The 22,078-nt window shown below is 31.1% G+C and overlaps 1 protein-coding gene across 1 annotated transcript in view; it reads right to left on the bottom strand.

Annotated features, from left to right (window-relative positions):
• Positions 1 to 22,078, bottom strand: part of LOC111038879 (lachesin-like) — a gene marked incomplete at its 5' end in the record, with an annotated part of 121,306 nt that overhangs the window by 36,400 nt on the left and 62,828 nt on the right. The window contains one exon of the mRNA XM_022322141.1: positions 13,403 to 13,531. Within this exon, the coding sequence (XP_022177833.1) occupies positions 13,403 to 13,531 (129 nt within the window). The remainder of the gene's footprint in view (positions 1 to 13,402; positions 13,532 to 22,078) is intronic.

Here is a 22,078-nt window from a genome sequence, read left to right on the forward strand (position 1 = left end):
TAGGTAGTAGGTATATAAGACATATATATATATATATAATAATATAAGACACAATATATTATATTAATATACAAATCCAGTACAACTATGTATTATACGATATTGGTATTTTTAAAATCAAAGTTAATGCATAGTGCATACCTATGTTTTTTTTGTGTGCCCAATTGTGTCAGTTTTTTTCCCAATCATAAAATATAATAATTATTATTAACTGTTGTTTTTCTAATTTTAGGATAGAAAATTCTATTATCAATGGTCTACAACCTTCTTTGGCAGCGGATCATCATTGTTTTCTTAAAGTCTCGTGAACCACATTTGCAATAAAAACATGTATTAGAATAGATAAGGGTGGGTTAAGGGTTTATGACCCCCGATTTAATAATAATTATTCCAGTTATCGGGACTAAATGCAGGCTACCGATATACTACTTATCACCATTTAATAGTTAATATGGTAATCACACCTATATAGTAGTACCACTAGTACCTATCATTATCATATTTTATTATGATACATCCACTGTAGAAAATCAAAGTTTAAAATAATATGTTTCTTATCATTTATTTCTGAAGAAAATGCTTTGAGATGGCCTTTAATACAAGTTAACGATATTATGCATAGAGTTCATTAAGGTCGGGTAAGGGGACCAGCTGCTAATGTTTGTATATCGACGACAGTCGTCGGCTGACTTAGAAGTGCACTTCAGGTCGTCCAAAAATGTCCATTACATACAGACATTTATTTTCCGGTCTGCATAGTTTTTAAATTTGGTTAGCTTAATAATATGTTAACATTCGATAGGTTCGATGTTGACTTTATTTTTTTAAAATCAAAATGTCAATGTGTTACGTGAAAAATAATTTTAAAATGGTTTATAGTTTCACATTAAGTCTTTTATATCCAAAATGTTGAAAGAATTATATCTCAAATAAATTAATTTGTTTATAATGGATTATGCTAGTTTGGGGTATATATTGTGGTTGGTACCTAGCTGTAGGTAGAATTATGAATTATATTTATAACGTAAATGTATATGTACATCTTATATTTTAAGGTAGGTACCTACCTATAATTATTATAAATAAGTTATACTATTTCTGAAAATAAGTATTTATGAACATTTATATATAAGACTTGAATTTCAAGCTCAATTCTCAAGCATAAATTGAATAATATATAATAATAATAATAATAATATATAATATGGCTTATGGGATTTTTTTATTTCACCATAATGTTATGGACAACGTTGGATGCGTACACGTGTAGGCATATCACACAGAAATCAGTCGTACACTATAGAATGAGATCTTTAAGAGTGAGTGCACTAAAAATACTGAAACGGAAATGAGAATTTTTATTGGTATTTTATATTATTATGTATTTGGTACGTTTTATTCGTGTAACGTTGTTCATGTACTACAAAATATCGAGTACTTGGTTGGTATATTGTGATCGCGTGTCGCACACAATAAATTATGCGTGTGGACAAATGCATTTTTTTTTTATGATTGCAATTTGCAAAGGGGAGCATTGTTCGTTCAATATGCAATGTATGCAATGTGATTTGGTCAAAAAGCGAAAAAAAGACAAACATTACACGTGCAATTTATACGGTATCTATTGTCCCCTACTCGTTAACAACATTGTTTGAAAAATTCTCGATCCGTTCTTCTCTTAAACACGTTTCGGGTGAAAAAAAAATATGTGCCAATAAATGTATAGATTTAAAAAAAAAAATTCGTTTTATAAATAAATGAGTGCGGAACTTTTAGAAACGCGTGTTCACATCTTTAAACGGAGTTTTATGAGTATTTGATGTGTGCATGAGTAATATTATGTAAGTGCGTTCAGTTTGTAACCATCGTGCACCATGTACCTGCAACCTACTATTACATATGTTTATCGGCAGAATAAACTACCATAAAGGTGCATTTTGGCGTTAATATATTTTTACCCTCCATATGGAGATTTATTATTATAGTGTGTTTTTTTTTATCTACATAGATATGTGTATGCGAAAAAAACGTATTACGGTTTAAAAAAAAAAATGTACAAACTTTTCAATCCCCATCACTTTTTGATGATTTCACTATTGATTTTATCCACTCTCTCCTGTCCAGTGCGAGAGTCATCAATCGTTAAGCATTATTACCTTCCTCGGCATGGTTAAATAAATTAGGTTACACGGAAAACGTAAAGTTGATGGGTATTCAATTTTTTCATTAATAAAGTATTAAAAAAAAATTAAACTGAGCTGTGCTTTAGATAACCAATAAAGAATAATTACGCTGACGGGGTTTCGCTAAAACTTGTAAATTTGGTGATTTCATTTGAAATTTTAAGACCCAAAACGTTATCGATATGAAACAACATTTTTTTTACACAGATGAGTTTTAAAAATTAAATTATTGATTCTATATTTATATAATAATAACAATATTTTTATACAAGCGGAGTAATGTAATTTAATTTTCATATAATTCTTTGTCGTTGATTTAGATAACTTTTTTAAAATGTAATCAACATTTGAATTTACCCAAGTAATTGTATTCCATTTTTAAATTTATATGATGAATGCATTATTTTTTAGAATTAATTTGGATTTTTTTCAGTGTACATATTTACTCTATTGAAAATATTACAGCACAATGTTTTTGCAGAGCGAAAATTGATCTTTATACAAAATAGCATGTAAAAATACAAATAAATGTCGACGTGGTGTTAATAAACATTAAACATTTCTGAGAGTTGAACGAAAAAATGCTTTGGTTGAAGCCAGAACTATCAGGATTACTAAGTTTGGTAATTGATTAGATTAAAGCATATCCTTTTATTTTTTGAGTAACTATTTTACTGAAATTATTTTATTAATTTTCAAAAATCAGTAACTGAATAATGGATTAATAGTAATATGATGGATCTTTTTCAAGTCACTAGGTTTTGTTATAAACGTTTCAGAAGGGTTTAAATCTCGGATGAGATTTTTTTTTTGGGCGATTAAATTCAATGGTGTTCATTATTTCTTTTATGGTTGTTTAACAATGATTCGGGGTCGGTTAAGCTCGGAACGTCACCTGTCCTACGCACGTGCGCATGTCACGTTAAATTTCGTTATACAAAAAGCGAACGGATGGCAGTTTTGGTGGGCGATGTTCGTGCTCTTGAGTGCAGCCGAGTTATGAAACGGGACGATGATCGATGCCATGAAAAATCAACAAAAATCAACAACGATTGTATTCGTTGTCGGCGGATGTGTTATATTATATTATTTAAAGGTGGGTGAACGGAGAGCACTGGTAAAGTGTAAAATACCTATGGAGCAACAGAGTTGGGGTGGTAGTGTGCGGTGGGTGAGGTAGGGGATGATAGACCGTGGTCGAAGGGAGCGTCATCGCGACCGATGACAAGACGTGACGTCGGTTAAATATATATACAGAGGGAGAGAGTGAGTGAGCGAGAGAGAGTGAGAGAGAGAGGGAGTTGGAGAGCTTAACCGATTAGAGGCACGGACGAAAAAGGGGGGAGAGAAATAAATAAATAAATAAAAGGGGGAGAAAATATCCCGAGGGGTATATACGGGTAACCTTTACCGTGCTGCAGACAGTAAACAATGTATATATATATATATATAATAATGTGAGAGAGTGCACAGCGGCTGCTGCTGATGTTATGGTTCGGGACCACCGCTGCCGTTGTCGCGTTGTCCGGTCGATAAACGTAGTAAACGTGCTGTGGCTGCAAAACGGCCGCGTGCCAATCTCGGAGATCGTTTTCGTCTTCGGTTTTATTATTATTATTATTTTTTTCTTTTCAAATCATTACTGCCCATCGTCCCGGAATATACGTTTGCCTGTCTAGAATTTTATACGGTGTGAAGTAAGGCACCACAAGTAGACTCGGACTAGTGGTCGACGTAAACACTGCACACGCTTCTATACCGTTTTATCTATTTCGAGTATTATTTCACCCCCTCCCACCGCCCGTTTAGACAGGTGGTACAATGTGAGAATGGCGGGATACCTATAAGATAAGCGTGGGGCACGCGCCATTTTATATAATATTATATAGCGCATTCGATTTTCGTGGTATTTATTGTACCTATACCACGGGGACAGTTTTTAAATATTTGAACTTCGAAGGAAAAAGTTTTCAGAGTTCATGCAAGGTGATACATTTATATATATTTTTGGCACGTACTTGATTCGTCGAGAAGATAAGACACTTTAGATTCGAATCGTCGAGTTTGAATAAAAACGGAATGAAAGAAAATTAAAAAAACAGAATGTATATTATTATAATATGACACTAAATTTGGCAAAGGTTTTTTTGTGAAACAAAAAGAAACAAAAAAAAAACCATCGAAAACTTTATTACACTCGATAGTAAGCTATAAATGACATTTCTTTTAAAATTGAATTCTATGGCGTATTCCGGAAGTAGTGACTGTTATGGATCTGTTTGAAATGGAGGGGGAGGTATTATGATAATGATGATAAATTTAAGTTTTTACACAATTATATAATTTAATTCATTGGGATTTAATTTTTTTTGTTGATTTGATCAGCGTTTACAGCCACCCGACTCATTCAGTGCGACGGTGACGGTGGCCGATATTTTTATTTATCATGGACCAGTGATTTTTTTTGTCTTAAGCTATTTGTATTTTCGGATAAACTCTTTTCGTGCTCTGTGCTTACAAATCAACTCAGTAATCAGACCTAGAATCTCAATCAATAAATGTGATTGAACTCGAGTATCGGATCAATCGCCGGACTACGAGTGTTCTGCATCATCCACCGTGCGGCTGTTATAGAGACGACCGTATTTCTGGTTCCTATTCTATTTGAGAGCTTCAAACGACTGTTTATCATACAAACACAAGTGGATTTTCAACAGCACTACTGGCTAATAACGTTGGGTATAGAGCACTTGTTCGCCGAATCGGGAGATTATGATTTGGCCGTACACTACTAATTGTGTACACAATAGACGTTTCAGTTCGTATGCACATTATAATATAATATTATTATGCTGAAGACCATCCGAGCGTGTATTATAAGGTCTTTTTCTTGGTTTTTTTTATTATTTTGTTCGTTTGTTCGTTTTTTCTGGATCGTGACATTTTTTTTTTTTGTGAAAAATATTATTCATCGTTATTTTTAATCGTATAGCCCGGGCGATACATATTTTTACTGTTTTGTACCAGACCCTCGGGTTCAAAAGTTTGTTCTAAGCGCCGCGGGGGAGTAAAAAAATTATATTTTCAGCGAGATCGATTGCCATTTGCCGATATAATCGGCCAAAACGAATACCGCATGTTCGCGTTTTCGACCTGCAGCATGCTGAACACTGAACTCACTTTGTATAATATATCCAGACACTGGAGATCCCTCCGGAAAAAAAATATATTGTCAGTTTTCCATAATATCGCGAGACGACGTTATTAGGATTTCCCGCGAACGTTCGCAATTTTACCAACTCATTATTCGTCGACTCTCGTCAGTCGTCGGTATGTTAAACCTATCGTTGGCGGTTATCATTATTTTATTTTCGTTGCCGATAATGTAATGGGCGGGAATCTATATTGCATCCCGGCGCGAAAATTCGTCGTATAATTTAAGTATGGAGTTTGTTCGGAGTCTGTCAACATTATGTCTATATAGATATATACGTGTATTGTAAATTGTAATACTTCGAGACCCCGTGACGTCAAGTGATTGGAATAATATATTCGTGTGAGCAAAATTGATTTCGTTATTTTTCTCCGTTCATCGAGCGTTAAATATACCAAAGGAGGATTCAGACAAGTGTAAAAAAAAAAAAACATTGTTGTTTGTAACCGAACGCCGAAAATCGATTGCGGATGCCGACATCCGTAGTTTGTGTTTTAATTGAATTACACGCAAACAGCCAAATACTCGAGGCGTTATTTAATAATTTTAACTGAACCTATGAAGTGTGCAGGTAGGTATAATAACAGGTGGATGATTGCTGTGATTCCGTTTATCCCATAACTATTATATACATCGCCACGATGTTAGTAGTTGTTTGTCGAATCTAATAATGCGATTTAAATAAAACACAAAAGCGATAAAAAATATAATAACAATGCTACGAACTTAATTAATGTTAAACCTCAGTTTATGATTTATGTACAAACTTTTCTACAAAAACTAACAATTTTACTCTCATCAACTTTTATCTTCGAGATATTCAAGCTCCAAAATCGCGTGATCACTCAATCTAAATCGATTTAGTTATTATTATCGATAACGATTTCATAGTCACATAGTCGTGTGACACTGCAGTGAAATAATGATTATAATTATAATAATACTATAAAATGTATTAGGTATTTTTAAAATGTATAATATTTGATTGTGCGCAAAATGGAGATGATAATAAGATCATACAATCGTATATGTGAATCTTCAATTATAAATAAAACCAACAATCAATGTTATTGGATTTGATGTTTTAATTTTAATAATTTATTTTGTACATCAGTTATGATGAATGTTAATTGGAATTACTCAGAGTCAGTGCTATACTAGATGCGTATAATTATTTAGTCCAGGTATATGTGATAAAAATATCATTAAACAAAGTAATTAAAATAATAGCTGCTCAAACGTTGTGATGAAACCGTTTAATTATGTTATGGTTTTTTAAGTATGGTGGTAAGCTCCACATAAGTTGCAAATGCTCTGAAAGAATAGCTTTTGAGGACAGCCTCATTGACAGATGTATATACGAGTAAGTATATGTGTTTGAAGTTAGAATAAAATAAAAATATATTTTAATGAATCGAATTTTGGGCAGTCAAATAGAGTGATTTATAATAATAACAATACTTGAATTGGATTTATTTTTGAGGAATAATAAAAAAAGTTTGACAAGATTTAGAATAGATTGGAAATTTATTTTTTGTGTAGTAAATTACGAGACATCTGAATCTTGTCAAATTATGTTCTTATATGTGATTTTTGGGTTTTCACCTTTATAAAAATGTTTATTTTTCACATTGTTAGTTTGTTTTATTTGATTCAAGACCTGTCAGAAAATTTAATATGTTATATGATTGAGGACAAAAGACACGTGTCAGATATTATTTTCTTTGACAGCTTTTATTTTACCTCATGACAGTTGTATATTCGTCAAAATTAACAACAAGAAAAATGTAAATCCAAGGGTGTAAAAATCCTATGAAATTAGGTGAATATGCAAACTATAAAAACTAATTCAATGAAGGTATTCAGATATGCAACTATTATAATTATATTATAAACTTTCAAGTAAATACGTAAAATAATAACGCAATCAATTTCATTGCATTAAAGCTTAAAACACAATTGGACCAGTAGAAAACAATCATTATGTGTCATGTGGCACCTAAGTTGACAGAATATCGGACACAGATTGTACTTTATAGAGGTCATTTTCTGAATTATGTAAAAGTAGTTCTTTCGGTACAGTAAAAACAGCAAAACAGCTTTTTCATCATCTGTTTTCTTTAATACCTTAATGATTTTTTTATGTATCTTTTAAATTTAAAATCTATCACTCAAATCTAGCTGAATTTTATTTATTTTATGTTTATTTGATAACTATATGTAATTGAAAAGAAAATTATCAATTTACACCTTGGATTAAGGACAGACAAATAAAATAGTTTAAAATTTTGTATACTAAATTGATTTAGGAATAAATAAACTATCTTAAAAAATGTAGGTATTGCTAAAGTTGGTTAAAATATTTGATGATCTATTATTTAAAGCCATAAAAATAAAATAGTTTTTTTTATTGACGTTAGTAAAACGTTCGTAAAATGTTTAATTTCTTTCGTTAAAATGTTGATATGATTTTTTTCATTTAATCGTCTTAGAAAATACGTAATTTGATTATATTGTATATATTTTTCATGAAAATCACCCACCTACTGGAAATTCGTAAAAGTGACTTATCCATCATAATTCGTTAAAGATACTGTCGAAATTTCGTAGAGCGTTTATTTACCCCCCCTCCCCCCAAAAAAAAAACTGTTTACCGAGAAAAAAACCACGTAGAAATAATAATATTATATAAACCAATATAATATAGCTTTCCTACGCTATGCTTTCAATCTAAAAAGATTACCTTTATATTTTTATAATATTGTAGTTGTCAATAAATTAATAATATTCAAAATAAACACTTGAGTTGGAACGATCCGAAAGCAAACGTGCATAGGACACGCGAACATATATTGTTTCAAATTATCGGTTGCGACCTAAACGCAATAAATATATTATAAATTATTGTTATAAACTTTGAATAATAACGAATTTCGTATGGTAACGCTGTGCCTACCACACTCACGAAACACGGTTGTATCTCTGCTCGTTTTGTTGTTCTATAATTCAACATTTTTTTTTTTTTTTTCAGGGTGTAGGTCTGTTGAACATTCGATTACAGTGTACAATAAAACATCGGAGAAAATCCGCGTATTATATTTATTTGATATATTTTCATCCTCGTCGTTGTATCTCAGAATTTATATTGTTTTTATTGCCGTTATTAGTTTTATATAAGCGCAGTGGCATTAAAAATTCGTATTGAACGTTTTTTGTTGGGTTTTTGAATTTAAAAAAAAAAAAATAGTACAAAATAAATAATCCAGATATTATTTACTTAATTACACTTACGTGTCTTCCACCGTAAAAAATAATTCGTATTGTTGAATAAATCCTCAGCGTGAATGATGCATGTGTATTATTGTGCAATGCATATTATGAAACAACTAACAAAGGTGTATTATAGCAGATACCAAAATGAAAATAATATAATTTACTAAATTTGGATGGTAAAAAATGCTCGTTTATGAAGATATTGTTTTTTTTTTTATTACTTTGTAATTGTCATGGATTCAAACACATTTCAAATCAAATTAGGTTTAATCTAGTTAGTTAAATGTTTGGAAGTGACTATTAAAGTAATTATCGTTTTGTTGTTTTAGTTGGTTGCAACTTATAATGTCTGTTCACTAATGTCAAGTTGTATTATAATGCCATTACGAGTTTTTATTGTCAAAATTTGGTTTTGGTAAATTGTTATATACACGGACATTAGAAACTTAATGGAGTGTTTCAGAAAATATAGACAGAAATCCATAAATTGAAAACTATAGAGTACAATATGTTTCACAAACATTACTAATTACAATATTAAATTGTTAATATACATATTTATGAGTTGATTTTTTTTTTGATTCATATTTTAATATTTAATAAGTAACTATACATACCAAAATGATTCATTCTATTTAGTTTATATGCTTCAGTTCAACGTTCGTTGGGGATGATGAAAATATAATATTTGGAAAACCATACTATGTAATATAAATAATATATAATATGTATTAATAAACTACCTAGACATGCAATACAATATGTGGTAAGAGTATATAAATTTAATGAAGGTACGGAATTATAATTTTTTTAGTAAATTCTATAACAACATTGCATTATAATAGGGTTAAGTAATAAGTATATATGTAGATTCACGAAGGTGGAAAAAATATTAATTTTTTCTGTAAACTTAAAAGGATTTTATTATTAGATTGCTCCATAAAATAATAATAAAAAAAAAATAATAATTCTCTTAAAGTCAATCTTCTACGGAACGTAATATAATAGATTTTTTCATGAAATATTTTTAAAATTAAAATCGACGAGCAGCGCATAAAAGATTATTTGATTTTTTTTTAACTGAAACGTATGTGTATAGAATATACATGCAATAAAATCGTAGGTATGTATTGTAGTAGCAGTAGCGTAATACATTTCAAAAAAGAGAAATATTTTCCGGCAACTTAAACATTAGTTGATCGATTGGACGATCGGTGATCAGACTATAGGTTTCTGAAATTGACTTTCGACCAGTCTATTATATTCGCGGTATACAGGAAAAACGATAGTACCGTAAGTTATAAACGTCTGTAAATTACAAAACTTTCAAAGTCTTACAAGTTAGATTAATATATTTAAGCGACAAGCGTTGTTCCATGTTATATTTTATTATGTACCTTGGCAGTTTATAGAAAAGCAGAAACATTTTCGAAATCATAGAGCGTAATATTATGACATTAATGTAGAGTATGAAAAAACACATTTTATGTGTGCATATTGTAATTATATTTTTAATCCGAGACATTGTATAGTAAAAATCATACGTAGGGTCATATACTATTTTCTATAGTGTGTAATGCAGTGTATCTAAAGCGTGTAAGTCAATTGACCCTTAAATTAAATAGTTATAGAAGAGCGAAATTTAAAATTCGAAAACATTAAAATGCAGCAATAAAAACATAATAACGCAAAAATGTGCTCATCAAAATCGGGCAGTGCCATAATGTCCGGTAAACGTACACTGCATTGCCCGATAAAATCCACCTGGCACATACGCATCTCGTGTCCATCCTACACAATATTATAAATTCGTCGTTTGCGTGTGAAATCTTCTTCGTTAAGCGACGAATCGAACGCGATGATCAAACATCCGAAAAAAGAAACCTTATTAATTTATTGATTCAATAATAATAGACCTTCGTGTGAGCCTGCAACGTGTGGCACCATTGTACTAGGAATAAAAAAGGCCACACAATCTCTCGACCGTCGTCGTCGTCACCACTCTGTCTTTATTTTCTGGATCTGGCCATGTGTGTAACAGGCTCGATCGATTTATCCTCATTTCACTAAAATATGAGACATGTGTCGAGGTCGTATGTGTGTGTGTGTGTGTGTGTGTGTGTGTGTGTGTGTGAAAATGTTTACTGAACGCTAGTCAAAAATGTTGCACGCGTGTCATCGTCGGACGGGCATAGACTATATAGGCAAGTGAACTATCGTGTAATGTTGACGTGACGTGCTGTTTATGGCTTTATGGCACTTATGTACTCGTATTTTATGTGATGGACCAGGTTTTTGGTCGTGAGTTTTACCGAAAACACCGTTGAAAATAACGACTGTTATCGATGCGCGTTCAATCGATTACGGGTGTGTGAATTGAAACGTCGTAACTTTTTTCAGAGTTTCGAATTGATATCCGAATTGTCAGTGAATTGATATTACTATTTTTATTTCGCTTAAAAATAAAAAAAAAATTAAAACGTTGTTTTGACATTCGATAAGGTTTTAGCGATGGGGGGAAAAACTTTATAATATTTTTAATGGGTCATTTTGACTTTTGAAAACCTATCTGAATTGTAAATTTCCGAAGGAAACGTTTTACTTGATTGCCTTGTCAAAAATGTGACTTTCTGCCAACCACAGTTGTGTTAATGTAAAAGAAAAGTACTCAAAAAGTTTAACTACAAAAACTATATCCCTTCAATTCAAAGAAGAAATGTATGAATGCAATCACAAGCACGTTGTTTGAGTACGTTTTTGATATACATACATGCCACATGTGAGATGGAACAAAGTAAACATTATTATTGAAATAATGTGGTACAATACGATATAATATTCCTAGGTAAATTTTTTTTCTTGTCATCATATTTTTTTTGAAAACCTCTGGAAAGTTGTCTGCTCGGTGTAGGTACTTGTAAATGAAAAAAAAAAACGATTCTCGTCTAACATTTAATCAACGCATGGCAGTTCTTATTGAATTTGAAAGCTAATACCGTTGCTGCTCAGCAAATTAATCAAATACGATCACTAATTCTGATTGAGTCAAATTTCTTAGAATTGTTGTCGATTGTGAAGCTTCTAACTACCAATAAATGGTGTTCAAAACAACCGTTTTTTGTATACGATTAACCAACACGATATCGTTTAGTTCTAATCATCGTTTGATTGAACGGCGTCCAATATATTTTACCTGACGTTTCTAATAATTACAAGAATAGAATTTAGAAATATTAAAACGTGTAATTATAATTACATTTGTATTTTATTTATTTCTTGATCTAACGAATATCAGTTAGTGATATAATAAAAACTAGCAAGTAACTACATCATAAGAAAGTTTGATTTAGAAATAACTATTAGAACGCTTCATGTTTTTAATTTCAAAACTTAAATACCAAACAGAAGAAGACTGGAAAGTTTCGATGAATATGGCTACCAAAGTTTGAACAACGTCGGTACCTAATCGATTTTACGGGTTATGTGTTTCTTTCTTTGGCTTAGTTATATTTTTCCAAGTACCTACAGTTTACAATAATAAACGTAAATTGTTTCCAATTCTTTTATCTTTAACTCGTTTCTCAGACGATTTCCACGAAAATTTTAAGGAATAACTCTTATAGAGTTGTATCAATTAATTAACCGAATGTCAAGTGTATGTCGTCGATCGGAGACATTACTTATAAATGTACCTACTTAATAGTCCAACAGCGTCATGATGTAAATGATACTTAAATTTCGAATTTCAATTTTGCCAACCGATAAAGTAACTGTATATTATGACATTATTTAATCAATAGCTATATCAACTTATATGTATATAATATCATGATAAATCCATTGTTGTTCCGACATCTGTTCATCTAACACTTTATCGGCGTTTGCCACGACGAACGCAACCGGCACTAATCGAATTTTTAAAACAGCCATAAACATCGTGCCCTAAACAGTAAGTATAACGAATAAAATACAGTTAATTGGTGCGCACGAACCATTTTAAAATAAAATACTGTTATACTGACTACAATATACGCTTTGGACCGAAATACTACTATTGGGATCTATTTTTTCTACATGCCCGATTTTTCGTGCTCTATTCGCTTTCCCTTTTTATTACACTGTGGTATACAATAACGATAACATTAGACCACTTTTCGATTTAATCCTCTCGTACCCGACCCACCGACCAATTCTGTTCACTGGTTCCTTTACCTACGTGCTTTTATCGACGTTTATACCTTGACATTACGTGTTTGTTTCATTCTATACACACACTTACACACGCGCGAGTGTGCAAATCAAATCAATATTTACCTTATTGCCCGTTGTTTAAGCGTTGTCGAATAATATAATTATACGATTATGCAATCATCCGGATGACGCACGACGTGATGAAACCGAACAAAACGCGATCATTTAAATACCGTCAGATCAATAAACATAGAATATAATACATATAAATTCGGTTTTATGGAAAATGTCTTGGAGGAAATTGCGACGAAGGTTTCGAAATGTGTTTTATATGGTAGCAATAATGATGATAATAATAATAATAATACCATTGCAGTAGGTTGGTTCCGGTATTTGACGTGATGAATTATTTTGAGCTTCCATTGATTGATAACAATAATCTTACAGATAATAGGTAAAACAAATACTGTACCTAGTCGATTTACAATGACTATTATTGATGTTATTATTTATTTTAGAAATTCAATATTATAATACTCACAGTAAACGCTCAGCGTTATCCTCTTGCTGACTGCGGGTGGTATACCGTTGCTGGCTATGCAGAAGTAAACGCCGGTCTGTCTTCTGTCAAGCCGCCAAAGTTTCAGGTCGTTACCGATATACGAATTGTCTGCCAACAAGACAACAACAATAACAATAATAATAATAATAATAATAATAATAATAATAATAATAATAATAATAATAATAATAGTAATAATAATAATGACATCCGTTTACCACCGCGGTAGTAGTATTAGCGGTATAGTGTGCCACCACACATACCACCACCACCAATGAGCATACTTTTCCCTGCTCGCAATACTACGAATACCTCTTTGCTGTCCTGCCGCACATGTATGACGGTCGTCCCACCGTCCTCCCGACAAACCCTTGTGCTCTCGGCGACGTTTTTACGAGCCGAATCTCTTGGGAACCATTTGCGCTGGAGGAAAGGAGCTGACGGGTTTTCCCTTTTTATTTTTGCTTTTTGGTTTTGACATGTTTAAGTGCACGCCGGTATTTTATACACCGCAAGGCCAGCGGTCAAAGACAGACGCAAAATCCAAGCTCCGAGGTAAAAAAATAACAAAAAATCATCTCCGGCAAAGGCCGCTTGGAAAAACATAAAACCAAACCTAACTTCTGTAATTCGTCGAAAATGTGTTTTATTTGTGATCAAAGTACCTAGTAGGTACTACAATTCATAGATCATGCGTAGTGTTTTTATTACTTGGTTTTTTTCTTTATTTTTTTAGACTATTAATGTTTATATAATCGATATCCAATCTATGATATTATGCGATGAAACTATTTGTATTTTATTTTTAAAACTAATTAATTCAAATTATTATAAAATGTATTGTTCCTACGACCTCTATTCCTACTCTCGAATTTTCTCATTTCATTCCTGTTTTAGTATTAGTAAAACACAAAATTACCCGAACAGGATTAAGAGATCGTTATATCTGCATGTGTTGTGTCCGTCTAACAAGAGCGTAACATATCAAATTTTGCGTTCAGCAGATCACGTTTAGCCGAGGTAGCTTAAAAATTAGAGTGAATTGACTTCTTATTAAAATTCAAGGTAAGATTATTACGGAGGGCTTCACCTTGGCTTTTTATTATATTTTAATTTTAAAGACAGTTATGAGTACTTAGTTATTGTAAATTGTTTGTACAATATAGCAGGCTGCTTACGAATAATGTTGAAAAAATATAAAAAAAAATCCGGAAAAAACTATGATCCGATATTGAAATTCCGAATTTAGGTTTCCCTAAAAAAGAGAGAAATTATTATAACACTAATACACCCATTTGTCGGTCTCGTTGTTGCTCAATTTCCAGCTTTTGTTTTAATTTTTCAAATTAACAATTTGTTGTGTGCAATTATATTATTTAAATTTTTTAAGTCTAGACAAAACTCTATTGTTATGTTTCATAAGAAAAATGAAAGCAATAAGTTTCTGTTTGACTCATGGCTTTGTTCTAGACATTTTAATTACGGGATTCGCGAAGTGTGTACCAGCGATGCTAATGTAGATTATACGTTGTTTTGTTTTTATATTGTGTAAAGATGAACTTAAATAAGCGTATAAAATAACTAGTCAGCCATAATAGCTGAATCAATATAAAAATATATCTATTATATTTCAGAATATTAATAATTCTAGTTGCCGTACTCCCGTACATAAACTATACCTAGGTAGTAAATAAAAACGTCTGTAATTGATATACCTATAATTTGTATTATTACGAATCGCATCAAGTAGGATTATTTCATGTCCGTTTTTTTTTTAAATTAATTTTTACCACGATTCAAAAGTGTAAGCCGGTGATAAAACGTGCTTTTAATTGTGTTTTGTTGTAAGACTTAATATTCAACCGTGGAGCGAAATTGAATTGATTTTTTTATGAAAACCTACGGGAGTGCATGATATTATAATACAATTGTGACGCTGAAGACCGTAATTCCTTCCGTTTCTAAAAAGAAAAAAAACCATGTTAATTCGGAACGCTCGGGAAAAGCGCTCTCGCGATAAGTTTTCCGCCTATGATACAGAGCATTACAATTAAAGTCTCGGCGGTAGTGGCGTAGGTACTGCGCGCTACTCAAAGCGACTTAAACGTACATAAAAATGTCCAAAGTTAACTTTTAAACGTAGTTTTATGGAGCTGCGCGCGAAGGTGAAATTTTAATATACTCACATGGTTGAGAGTTTTTAGAGCCGAAAGACATCAACCGTTGTTATCTATCACGCACTTACCGTCGGCTCCTTGGTATATATAAAACCACGCGAGCGGAAACCGTATATACGAGTAGATTTAGAAACTTTTACAAAGGGCCACAATAACAGTTTCGCACTACTTCCTCTGTGTTCGCTCGAAAAACCACTCGACGGTTGTAAACTAATATCGCGCAGGCGCTAGCGCGCATCTCATATAATGTACTCGGCAGTCTGCTTTTTCACTTTTTCTATAAACATCATACACATAGAATACAAACGGGTTTTGGCAGTAAGACAGCCGAGATCGGCATATGATCATAATTATATTACGTCGTCGACAATAAATGGTGGCCACCGGTTTTTTGCTTGCGATATAACGAATAGAGTTCGACCGATTGAAAAATAGTAGCTAAATGTCCGATAATCAGAAGTGACGGCAAAAAAATACAATAATATAACGTTTGATAATTTTGTCTTGGCGAACAATCGTTTTTGACGAACTCGCCGGGGAACATTTCGCCGTCGATCTCCGTTTTCGGGCGAATTTTTATGAATATATCAAAAGTTGGGTAGAAAAAAACACAAAAATGACTCGACATCGATTAAGGAGGACTCCTGCATAAAAAACTCGAGTAAAAAATGTCTAAAATATGATAATATTATTATTGATGTACCCATGATAGGTGACGTTTGTAACGAAAAACCTAATAATAATTTATATCGACAATCGTTAACGAAACGGATGCTATTATGTTTTTAGATTAGCTTATCTCGATCCAATAGTTTATACAATAGCTCAATGATGCTAACCTTTCTCGCCGGGCCAGGAACGTTATTACAGGTTTAGCCCGAAGTCATCGGTGGTCTAATGTGTGTTGAGAGTGAAAGTACGAAAGATTCATGCGTCAGATAATCGGTGGGAGGGAGAAGGGGTCTGTTATTATTGATTATTGTAAATAACCTTTATATAAACCTATAGTGAACATATTGTCGTATCGAATATATCTATTGTTTTAGCGAACCGGTGCCGCTACCGGGATGAAACGCAACACGACGGTATTAAACGAGAATTTCGTCGGAAAGTTTTCGCATTTATTTCGTCGCTTTTATTGACGTCACGTTCGGCTCAGTGATTTGTATGATTGTGAAAAAAAAAAAAAACAAACAAAGCACGGTTAAGTGGCCGAAATGTATTCCGATAACTCCTCCGCCACCGCCGCTGCCGCCGTTTGGGATTTGTTTGAATTTTTGATTTGTTTCGTTCCGCCAAGGTGGAATAATAGTAATAATAATAATAAAGAAAGCAAACCCGGCCCTACGTCTGCGGCGTCTCATTTTGCGATAACTACCTATAAAATATTTCGTACAAGTTTCCTTTTGTGCACCGCTAAAACATTAAATAAAACTTACAAATAGCGTACGTAATTTAAATGAATCTCTGGAATCGCCGAGAAATGCGCAAAGTAAAAAGTTTAAAACTATATAATAATTGTGGCGTAAAGTTCTGACGTCTGCCGCGTGTTAGTTTGTGTGTACTTACTCAAAATGTAATTGTAGACCTCGAGGACTTGCGCGCGTAACAGGTAACGGGATGACGTCGGGTCTTGGGCGTAAATTCACTTAGGAGGTGCAGTATTTTTTCTATTTTTTTCCGTTTTGTTTTGTTTCTGTTTTGTTGTTTCCATTCGTGTTGAACCCGTTTTATTCGTTCCTCGGTGGAGTTTAATGTCGGCGTCCGTCTTATAACGTTCGTACACGGAAGTCTTATAATAGCCGATTTTCGAGGTAGTGCGTGTGTGCTCCCCATTATCGTTTCACCTTGTTGGCCTTCACTAATCACCCATTTTTTTTTTTTTTTTGTTGATTAATTATTTTTATTTCGTATTTTTTGTTAGATTTAATTTAATTAAATGTGACACACGATCATCACTGATTTGGTGAGGTAAAATTTGAATGGTGACCTAATAATCTTATTAAGTATTCGTATTGTAAGTGGGATCGACGTAATTAATCAATAAGCGTGGGGGGAATTCTAAAAATTGTTTTAAAAATCCACGATAATTCCTTAATCAAATATTTATTTGAAAAAAATGTAGGGAGGGTCGACGAATGCACTTGGGTAATAGCTGGCGCTGAACTTCTAAATAGTGTGATCTATATTCACTTATAATATCTTTAGGAGATCACTTTAGTTGGATTAAAATACGAAACATGAACTATTGTTATGAATAATTATTTAGCATTTGTTTTGTGTATAAATTAATAAATAAATAAAATAATAGTGTGCAAAGGATGAGGATCGTATTTTAAATTTTTAAATGAAATGGAAGTAAATATTGGTTTTGATTCAATTTGAATGTCAGGATGACAAAATGTATATTTAAATATTTAATAATTTTAATTATAAACACTTTATACTGGTATATTTAAAAATAAATAACTATACATATTGAATATTGGTTCTAACATACAGCCCATTTATCTTGTAAAATGAGCGTGTAGAATATCAGTTAAATTGAATAATACATTATCAAATATATTAAAAACGAGTAGTTATTTTTTGGAAACGACTAATTGTATTTTTTTTTTTACATAATTTGTGATGGATTAATAATAACCATTTTCATGTAATTAACGATCAAAATCAACATCGTTCATAAAAGTCAAACAAACAACATAATTAAGCCTCGTTAAACACAAACAAAAACTTTAATCAGGAATGGGCAGTATTTAAAATAAAGTATTTCATATATATTTTGTATTTTTTAGTTTAAATAGATTTAAACACAGTAGTTTTTTTAAAATAAAATGCATTTCCGTGTTTTTTACGTATAGATTTAATGTTACCTATATTCAATGACATATTAATTTTAGTACGTAACTAACCTAAATCCGATTATGTATGTATTATATTGTGTTAGGCAGTCAATCGAATTATTAAACACATCAATAATATATTAAAATGTATAGTTTACCATAAACAATAAATCATGGGGCATGACGTAAACTTGTGTACTTTACATATGTTTTTACAATTTTTTTTTAGTTTATCACTTGTAAAATAAATGAAAATTTAAAAATAATTGAGCCCTTTGAAATATTGATTTTAAATAGAAGAATTTAGTTACATATTTAACTAGTGAAAATATTACATTTTAGAATTTGTCTGTTTATTACTGATGATTTTGGTTTAGGAAAAAAAATGATTTAATTAAATTTATTTTTAAACATAGACGACTATCAATCTAAATCAAACGTCATTTAAATCGAAAAATATGGAATTTAAAGTGAGATATGGTTTGCAATAACCCCTTGGATAGTATAGACGACGGTACCTAAATATGAAATATGCACTAGAAATCACAAAATATGTGAAATTGTGAAAAAAACTTACCAAGGGAATACATTTACTGCAATTATGTACATGGGTTAAGCGATAGTGTTGAAAGGTAATAAAAAGTGTGCATAAAATATTAAAATTGTAAGTATATGAAAAAAATATATAATATGTAAATCTCGGAAAAATAGATGAATGGATAAGCTTTATGAAAATAATATATTTTTTTGAACAATCTATACATGTATATTAAAATATCATACTTCAAAAATGTACTGTACGTATTATATTTAGTCAAATCCATATTTTTTCTCTAATGTGCGATAAAAATATATTTATACAAAATGTTGTACCTATCTATAATGGTTGGTTTGAATCAAATAATTATCTCATTAATTTTAAATTCAGAATGATACTCATCTTTGTGCAATATTATTAAATGTACAAACCTTATAATTATGTTTTTCAAAAATCTCGAATACCGTAAATTCCAGGTAAATGGATTTTATAAAAATATACGGTGTCTCTGTTACTTTCCTCCGTATGTGCGATCATATTATTATAAAGCCTACCAGAATGCGGTGTATATGTCTATAACGTGTGATACTGATACACTCAAAGGCCTTAAGTTAGTATACTGCGAGGACAGCATATGGCCGGATTGTGCTGCACATGGTTATTTTTCAATGGTTAATGGAAACTCAGATATGATTTCGCCATAACATTTTTTTGCTGACTAAAGCCCAATGAATCGCTCGAGCAGGAAGTTTTGGAATTGGGTAAAAAAATACACGAGTAAATTATTGTTTACGTAATCATTTAGTTTCAAGAACATATCATTATTATTATTATTATTATTATTGTTTTGTCATGGATTAACAGTCGGCCGTGTGTTTTTTAAATACATAACGTAGTTTCGAGTTATATTCTCAAACGTTATAATGTTGTGTATCAGCAACTCAACGCAAACCTCGTGGAAATGACAAATAATAAAAGAACGCGAAATGCCTTTTTCACTATTGTCGTGAATACGCCAAGGACTTAAAAAACAATGGGACACTGATGTAGTTATATCATTTCAACGTCATCAGTATATATTTCATGGTCACTTCACTTCACAAAAAAAACATTATTATTATTATTCATTGGTGGGGTTTGACTTGTTTTGTTCAACTGAAATGTTTGCTTTGACAAAATAATTTACACTAAGGAACGTTAACAAGCTGTCAAATAAAAAAAAAAAAAAACACTTCCTCCCGGCCGATTGCAATATTTTTCGAAAAGGGATAATTGGACAATAACGTTGGATGTTGGTACTTAAATATTTTATTGGCGTGGTCTTATGAATACTCTATATTTCATAATTTTAGTGGTTAAGAGTAGGACGTAGCAGGTAATATACTTATACGACGATGTATTGGTAAGTAGATGATCTCACGCGATGAATCTATCTGAGTTAATTATAATTATACTATTATATTAACTATATTTATGAAAAATATCGTTGACAGCAGAACGATAAATAAAAATTAAAACCATAGCATGTTAACCTATATTTTTCCTCAACAAGGACAATTTATGAATCTTGAAAATATTTTTTTGTTAATAAGTAACCATAACAATGAAAATCTTACGAAAAATCGGTCTAAAATAAAAAACGTGTATCCAGCCCAAAAACATACGAGTATTTGTGTTAAAAACAAATAAGTATCTTAATTAGAATAATCAATAATCATATCCAATATAATATCCGACAGTCAAATATTAAAATTTACTTTAAACTAACAACTAGCCAGCACCTAATAACGGATTGTATTGACTGTGATTTATGAAAAACAGTCATTCTTACGCTTTTGTATACTTACCATGGAATAATAATTTAATCAAAGATTTAGTAATTCATCATTAATCAATGATCGTAATTTGAAGATTGTGTAATCAAACCGTTTAGTTAGTTTTGAAATCATGACAAAGATTAGGATTATGATTTTTTCAAAAGCAATAGATAAGCTTTAATTTTACAAATCGATTAGGTACGATAAGAATTAATATTCCTGAACAAAACGATACAACTGAATTCAGTAAAAAAACTATTATTTTTTTAACAGTAATGTTTTGATAAATTACTATAGAATTTTAAATATTTTTGTTATATGTACATACTATGTATAAACAAATCCACCTTCCATTATTTTTACAGAGTATTGCTATCACTTGAATGTTTAATTAATATTTATTTTCCAACACACTCCAAAAATATACAATCACCATTACAGTGTAACTTAATGTAGATATACATTTATAATTGTGGTTATTGTTACAGTATTCTTTTGATTGTTTTTTAAGTTTAGTATTTAAATATAACTGATGATAGAAATGTCGTAGAAATATGTGTGTACATCAATTTATTTTTATTGTTATTAAATAAATTTATGTTTTTGCATATAGACGAGTGACGAGTAAATATTCAGGAAAAGTTGTATAAACTTTATCCAGCAATATGAAGAAATTATGAGCATTGTTTACGGAACTATTATACATATAGCTCTGTTGCTTCCAAACTGATATAAACTTGAATAATTTACTTCGAAGAATTCAAATATGGTACTATTTTTTTATAATGTAACAACAAACCATGAATTTCTACGAGAACAATAATTAATACCGAGAGATTTCAAAAATATAAAATTCATGTCTAAGAAGTTTCATAACTTTGCTGTATCTGTACTGAATATTTAATAGCTATTATACTCATTATAGATTTAAAAATGATGTTTTTATTTATTGAACAAATTAAGTGGTCAAGATTTAAGGTTATGACAATATGTTCTAGTAAAGAAAAATGTTATACTAATATGTGCAAACATGAATCTTTCAAAGTTGTGTAGAATTTAAAATCAATTGGATGCACGCAAGTATAAATAAATAATTCATGGTTTTTTTTCGTTATTAGATTATACTAAGGTAATATTGTATCAGTTTTTGTTATTTTGTATTAAGTTTAATAGGTATATTTAATGAAATGAAATTCATCAATCAATTTAGTATATATTATCTATAAAATGATAAGACTCGACTTCGTTGTTATCATTATAGTAGTGGTTTAAATATT

The sequence above is a fragment of the Myzus persicae genome, unplaced genomic scaffold (assembly GCF_001856785.1).
Source record: "Myzus persicae strain clone G006 unplaced genomic scaffold, MPER_G0061.0, whole genome shotgun sequence".
Taxonomy (NCBI): domain Eukaryota; kingdom Metazoa; phylum Arthropoda; class Insecta; order Hemiptera; family Aphididae; genus Myzus; species Myzus persicae.